An 8,074-nucleotide genomic window follows, 5' to 3' on the forward strand; every position below is an offset into this window, starting at 1 on the left:
ATATTTCCCCTGCTGATGAAATATTCACTCTTTCTATCATTCCTCCTCTTAGCTCTTCCTGTTATTTCAGAATTTAATGCAAAAACTTTGATTACAGCAGCATCTAGGGGGAATCAACTGTACATAAAAACTAGATGCTTTTTCACATAATTCTTAGCACTAAGCAACAAAGATACTTACCAGTTTCCCATTTAAAATGGCTACATTGTCTATTCTAATCTTTAAGAAGTCACAATTTTTCCAACATTTATTACTTTTCTTTTTAATCTCTCTCTTTTTTTCAGAAAGAAACTTAAAACCATTTTACAAATTAAGGCACTAAAAAGCAATAAATTATGTTTTAAAAACTTAAAGAGCTTCGTTTTCTAACATTTCCAATTACCTTGGAGCATGCATCTGTAAGCAGATTCAGATATGGCGTAGATGTGCGGAGGCATCTCATGGCGTTTCTTCCCTCTGTACATTTCAATAATATTCTCAGAGTAAATTGGAAGATTTTTGTAAGGATTTATGACTACACAGAAGAGTCCAGAATAAGTCTAAAATGAAAATAAAACACAGTGTTAAACAAAACAAAACAAAACTGTATTTCTCAGTCAGAGTCCACTCAAGAGACAGAAACACACAGTAATTTGCACAGGGACCTTTGTCACGTAGGTAAGTTATTCATCCACCAAATTAAACCTAGCCCACAATATGGGCAATTTTCTTTGTCTAAGTTTTCATTGTGCTCTGGGTGCAAATTTACAAAGTAGATTCATTTTACTCTCAACAGTTCACATTTGGTTTCACGGCCAATATGGGCTATTTCCTACGATGAACCACAAGCAGGTCTCCCACCGATAGTTTATTAAGTGCAAAGTGGCACTTCCTGGACTTAATTCTCTCATCAGTTAAATAGAAATAATGTGTTTCATGACTTCACAGTTTTGTCCTGAGGTTCGGACAATGTCATTTGCCTTTTTAAGTTCATTCGCTCAGCAGCGTACAAGGTGTACAAAAGTCCATTAGTACATCTTCAAATTCCACACTGCCACTAACCTTGAAGAAGCTACCATTTGTCAAATTTCAGAAGAGTATCAAAGAAGAATATTCATAATTATCTGAAGAAGCTATTCTTCTCTTTTCCAACTAAATTACCTGAGTTTTTTAAGTCAGCTGGGTTTTCTTCATATTTGTCACTGAATAACATACTACAATTATTTAAACGAATAAGCAGATATGAGACTCCGGCTATCTCTTTTTAAGGTACTAAAGACATTTATAAAAATGTAGAGCTTGTTACTCTTCTATTGTTTTTGTCTTGGGAAATATAGTTTGCTTGTTTTTGATTAAAAAGACTATGCTACGTGTTAAGGGTTTACCCACGTTATTTTTAAATGAGATAATAAATACATTTAAATTTTGTTTTAATTTCTAACACAGTAAATATTGATAGATATAAACCATAAGGACAAAAGCTCTTGGGGGTCCTCAATGTCTTAAGAACCACTAGTCGAGAAGAAAGGAGCCCTGGGAACACGGTGAAGGGCTCGGCTGCTAATCAAAAGACGGCAGTTGGAACTCACAAACAGCGGCTCCGTGGGAGACGAGACCTGGTCATCTGCTCCCTGAAAGGCCACAGCTCGGGAAACCCCATGGGACAGCTCGGAATTGAACTCAATGGCATTCAATGGCACCCAACAACAAAAAGTCAAGAGACAAACTTTCCTGATCAGTTTAGTAGTCATCACTCAGGACTGACAGCACGAACGTTATCACTTTGGGGGTTAATTTAGATAGGCATTTTGCAAAGACGCTCAGTTGTATTATGAAATAGACCTTGTATGTAAGATGATTCAGGGAGACCAAAATGTAAAGCTAGAGGACACGAGGGAAGGCTGGGGGGCTGCTGGTGTTCAGCTCCATGACCCGCCTCCCCAACGAACACTAAGGCAGATTCTAACAGCCATGTCCACAAAGGCTGAAACCCCTGCCAACCGCCACCAGAAGGCTACTCTACTTTGAATACTGCAGTTGCTAAAACTAAATACTGATGCAGTTATGAGGATGAAAGCCAGCCCAGAAAAAGAGGTTAGTGATCTTAGCTCTCTCTCCAGCTGTTCTCCCCATATCTTTCCTCCACTTAAAACCACAGGCTCAGGTGAACACAATTCCTACCTGGATTAGAGGTACAGAAGGGGCAAAAGGCAAAGAGCCTCTGCCCGAAGTTCACTTGGGCTGTTTGCTGATGCCTTACTTCTGAACCTGACTAGCTGGACATCTGCCCTTGTTTGCCTCTTCCCTGTTGATTGATTAAGTCTTCAGACTCCTGGCTTTCTCAAATACACAGTACACCTCACTGGCCTGTGGCTAGCTCTCGGGGTTTCTAGACTAGCTTGCACTTTCTCCCAATCAAGTCACTTGCCAACCTAGTCCTATCTCTCTTGGCCATCCATAGGACAAAAAGGCAATGAGCAATAATAAAAACAAAGCCATATTAAGAGTGGCAAAACTAAAAAGTGGCGATTTCAATTTTTGTTTTACTGAGGATAATTTATATAGACAGTAAAGTTAACAAATCATAACTATGTTGTTGTTGTTGTTATGTGCCGTCGAGTCGGAGCCGACTCATAGCAACCCCTCCTTGGGTTGCTGAGGCAGTATCACTAGGGGGCAGTATCACTATGAAAGTAGATTGCCCAACCTTCCTTCCAAGGAGTGGCTGGTGGGTTTGATCCTCTAGCCTTCTGGTTAGCAGTCAAGTGCCTTAGGCACTATGCTACCAGAGCTCCCATCACAACTATAGATCTGGAAAATTTTTTATATATGAAATCTTGCTTTTTCACTCAAAAATTACATTTTTAAAAAAGTGAGATCATAGGCTATCATGAAGCTACAGATCATATTCTTCACATTAATAAGAAGCAAATAATTACAGACTGGTAAAAAGATGAGGGGGCACTTCAAGAGAGTTCAAATATGTATATTCAGTCTAACATCCATACCACTGATAGCACAGTGACATCCTAACAATGACATTTTTAATTGGAAATAATCCAACATATGTGTCTACCATGTGTTAGGCACTTGTCTAAGGTCTAGGATTATAAAGATGAGTAATACTCACAAATATGAGTATGTCATCAAAAAACAAAAGGTTAAATAATCGTCAGTATCCTGTGCTTGCTAGAAGGGGAAATAATAAATGCTTAAGTGGAAACATAACTAAACTGAAGTGCTTTAAAGAGCTAACTTCCAACAACCTAGAAACTGATTTCAAATATCAGGTAGGTTCTTGTATAACTGATGAGAAAGTCTGGTTGCACAGTGGTTAAAGTACTTGGCTGCTAACCAGAAGGTCAGTAGTTCAAATCCACCAGCCATGTGTAGGAGAAAGATGGAGCAGTCTGCTTCCATAAATTTCAGCAGGCATGTGTGCAGAGCAGAACTGCATTTTCAAGGTTGTGACATTCTGGAAGAACATAGGCAGGGCTTTCTTCTGAGGTGTCCCTGGGTGAGTTTGAAATGCCAACTTTTTGGCTAGGAGTTGAGCACTGAACCAGGGACTCCATACACAAGATACTATGCTCCTTCAAAACACATACAGTCCAGGTAAGAAGAAAATAAATATAGACTAAACAAGTGACAATATAAAAAGAGAGTGGTGCAAAAAGAGAAAGAAAAACGGAACGGGTATTGGAAACTAGCAGAGAGAGCTCTGAAGTGGAATACAGTTCAAAGCCCAGACGCTGGAAGTCATGACCATCTTGTCAGAAACCGTAAAATTAGGTAAAACATTCAGATCCAGATGGTCTTTGATGTTTTTTAAAAGATTATTAGGTCAAAATGAGAGATACAGGAATTCCTATTGAAAATAGTAAGGTCAGGTTTAGCTCAGGGGGCAGGAATGCACAGGAAAGGAGGACACAGGGAAGAGGTAACTGTAGGGAGGAAGTAGGAAGAGAGCTGTTACACCCTGAGCAACTTCAGTGCCATGAAACAGAACGTGTATGAAATGCCACTCCTCAGAAGGAAGGTTGGGCGATCTACTTCCGTAGTGATACTGCCTCGGAAACCCAAGGAGGGGTCGCTATGAGTTGGGTGCGACTCAACGGCACCTAACAACATAAAATCCTGTATGGAAAACGAATTTGCTCTGTAAACTTTCACCCAAGTTACAATAAACATTTTAAAAATCTATGGATCACAAAGGTCTCATCCACAACTGATCACGAGGGTGGTGCAAGACCGGAGAAGGTTTTGTTCTGTTGTGCATGGGACCAACTCTATAGCAGCTAACAACAACAAATATAAGACAAAAATTAAAAAAAAGGCATAAAAATGTGGTGGCAGGATGGGTCCAAGGTAAAGTCTGAAGCCCAGTCTAGCCAAAAATAGATTTTTTAACAAAGAATATGAGAATGGCCCTGACAGTCAAACAAAACAATTTAGACTTTGTCCAATATACACAATTAAGTATTAGAGGTGTGGGGAGAGAAGAAGCATTTTAGAAAATGTGTAAGTCTGGCAATCATTTAGAAAAGAGATGAAAACGGCAGGAGATGAGAAGCAGAAAGACGAGTGAAGACGCCATAACAGGCTGCAGTGCGCAACCACAGAGCACAGATGAAAGACGACCTCAGAGCTGGTTAGGAGTCCCTGGGGGGTAAACGCTTGAAGGTTCAAGTCTACCAAAGGGTACTTTGGAAGAAAGTCCCGGCAATCTACTTCTAAAAAATGAAAACCCCATGGAGCACAGTTTTACTCTAACACACTGGGTCGCCAAGAGTTGGAATCAACTCAATGCCAACTACTAGTTCATTTCACTGAGTGAGTGACTGATTGTTTTACATGCACTATTGGGGTGTTTATTAAGATTAGAAGTTACTGGGACAAGGAGTGGAATCCATTTTTATAAAATCATTTTTAATAGTAAAAATATATGTAACAAAACATTTGCCATTTCAACCATTTTTATGTGTATAATTCAGTGATATTCAAATATATTTGGGAGCTCTGGTAGCATAGTACCTAAGGCATTTGACTGCTAACCAGAAGGCTGGCAGTTCGAACCCACCAGCTACTCCTTGGAAAGAAAAGTGGGCAATCTACTTCTGTAGTGATACTGCCTCGGAAACCCTAGGAAGGGGCATTATGAATCAGATCCAACTTGACTGCAGTGAGTTTGGTTTTTTGGTAATTATATTCATCATGTTGTGTAACCATCACCATGACATCTTTCCAAACTTTTCCATCACCCTTAACAGGAACTCACTGCCCCTGAAGCAACATACCCTCCTTTCTCCCTCCCGTCTGCCCTAATAACCACTAATGAACTTTGGTCTCTATACACTTGCCTATTCCAGATAGCTTGTATAAGTGGGATATTTGTCCTCTGTTATTGTTGTCAGGTGCCACCAAGTTGATTCACAGCAACTCCAATGGACAGAGTAGAACTGCCCCATTGGGTTTGTTAGGCTTTCTGGAAGCAGACCACCAGGGACAAGCGGTTTTAGATGAGGGAAAAGGCACTACACAAATGGAAAAAGGATGAGTCATGGAGAAAATTGGATGGAGAATTTGCAGGACTCAGAAACTCTGAATACAGAAAATGCACAAAAGATGTAAATCAATGATGACGCCAAAGTTTTCAAGTATTGGAGCCTAGAAAAGTCACTGACAAAAAGGGAAAATAGTTTAATTTGTAGGAAAAGATAGTAAATCTCTTTTTAACATATTGAGACTGTGATTAAAGTCCATGAGCTATATAAAATACCTAGTAAGCAACTGGAAATACTGGACTAGTAACAAAAAAAAAAAAAAAAAAAACCACTGCCACCGAGTTGATTCCAATTCCTAGCAAACCCTCATTGGGTTTCCAAGGGGGTAAATCTTTACGGAAGTAGATTGCCCCATCTCCCTTCCATGGAGTGTCTAGTGGGTTTGAACTGGTAAAGCTCTGAGAAAATTCTGAAACACTGCAAAGGCTTAAGCAGTAAGTTATAGGCTTTAGGACACCAAATAATGTACTTTACCTAAGAGGGCATATAAAAATATTTGCAATTTTTCACACACATCATGCTACTTTATGTCTCCACACTTCTATGTATATGGATAATTCTGTCTGAAGTACCCACCTCTTTTATCAGTCACTGGGATATTTGCCCATTTGTTTAAGAAAGCAGGGATGTATCAGATACATTACTTCATAGGTCCAAAGGAAATGAGGGCAGGTGCAGATGCTGGTGTAACTAGAGCTTCTAAAGTCTGGTGTTAGGAAAAGGAAATTGAACTGAGTGCATGTACACAAACCTACTCCTAACTATAACTCTAAGAAATCAGACCATCAACCAGGTGGAAAACCAAGCCCACTGCCACTGAGTTAATTCCCACTCACAACAACCCTACAGGACAGAGTAGAACTGTCCCACAGGGTTTGCAAGGCTGCAAATCTTTACGGAAGCAGACTGCCTCATCTTTCCTCCCTATAGCAGCTGGTGGTTCCAACCTCTGACCTTTCAGTTAGCAGCCCAACACCTTAACCACAGCACCATCAGAGCTCCTCACCACATGGAAAAGGAGAGGGAAAAGATTAATTCACCCACACTACCTCTAACGCAGCATTCTAGACAAAATTCACATAATGTGTGAGTATTGAAAAAAAACCCAACCAACCAATCTATGGAATAAGGAAAAGATCACCATCTAGAGGATTCAAAGAAAGGAATCACCTATGCAAACTATTTAAAAAATAAAAGATAATTGTAGGAAACAGATTTATATCTGCAACAGAATACAGTACAATGCAGCCTCAACAAATTGAAACAGAATGTATAAGGAAAAAATGGGTGACTAAGGCATGAAAAGACTTCAAGAAATCCTCTGAAATAATAAAATTAAAATCCTCCATGGGGAAATAAAAAGCAGAATGGCTACTTTATGAAATCAAGTAATGACAGTAGATACCTTTACTGTGGGACACCTTCCTTCTTAAAGAAAACAGAATGAAAGGAAAAATAAGAAAAGAAAAATAAGGTCCAAAGGTAAAGACAATTAAAAAAAAAATAATCATATTTAGAGGACCCATGAATACAGAGGGCAAAGAAAACTAGAATTTTTTTTTAAGTTTTAAATTTTTAAAAACTAAAATATTGTTAATGTTACTTTGGAAGAAGAAAAAGTACAAAACTCTGTTTTGAAAAATAATGATAATAAACAAATCTGAAGAAAACTTTGCATATATTGAGTTTAAAAGAATTCACGGAGCTAATAAATGCAGAAAGAGTGGCAGCATTAGACTATCATCATGTCACAACTCCTAATAAGATAAATATGAAGCCCTGGTGGTGCAGTGCCTAAGGCCTTTGACTGCTAACCAGAAAGTTGGTGCTTCAAATCCACCAGGCACTATGTGGAAGGAAGATAGGGCAATCTACTTCCGTAAATATTTACTACCTTGGAAACCCAATGAGGGTTGCTATGAGTCGGAATCCACTTGATGGCAGTGACTTTGGTTTAGTAAATAAATACGGTCACCATGCGACAAAGCCAACTTGACAGCAACAAAATAACGGACCTAGAAAATGTTCATCATTAGGTGAACGGCAGATGAGGGCTTACAATGGATGGATCAGGGTGACAAAACCTAAACTGACTCACTAATCAATCTTAACATCAGATAACCAGGTATCATGTGCCTTCTGAATCTGATGTCTGGATCCAATTGCTAGTTAAAGGAAATACAGGAGATAGAAAAATAGATTAAACACCACAGAAATGCAATTAAAAAAAATCTAGAATCTGGAAAATTCTACAGCACAATTGACCACTTCTTCATATAAAAAACGAGGGAGGGCTCGGAGGGGGATCTCTGTAGGAGATCCTGGATAGAGAGGGAGAACAATGTGGAACAAAACGCAAAATCATTTGGAAAAAAAAAAGGAGAGGGGGCAGGGACCAGGTTTCCTGGTCTGATAGAGCCTGGTGGAACCACTGAGACTATGGCCCCTAGCTGCCCTTCAGATCTGGAACTGAACCCACACCTGTGGCTTCCAGCCAAACAAAAGACAGGCATATGAGTTGAACATTTACC

The 8,074-nt window shown here is 39.3% G+C and overlaps 1 protein-coding gene across 1 annotated transcript in view; it reads right to left on the reverse strand.

The window, feature by feature from the left end:
• The window catches only part of MYH10 (myosin heavy chain 10), a 159,394-nt gene that overhangs the window by 142,203 nt on the left and 9,117 nt on the right, over positions 1–8,074 (reverse strand). The window contains 1 exon segment of the mRNA XM_042782460.1: positions 383–539. Within this exon segment, the coding sequence (XP_042638394.1) occupies positions 383–539 (157 nt within the window).

The sequence above is a fragment of the Orycteropus afer genome, unplaced genomic scaffold (genome assembly GCF_000298275.1).
Source record: "Orycteropus afer afer isolate SDZICR_OR568_19922 unplaced genomic scaffold, OryAfe1.0 scaffold00330, whole genome shotgun sequence".
Classification (NCBI taxonomy): domain Eukaryota; kingdom Metazoa; phylum Chordata; class Mammalia; order Tubulidentata; family Orycteropodidae; genus Orycteropus; species Orycteropus afer.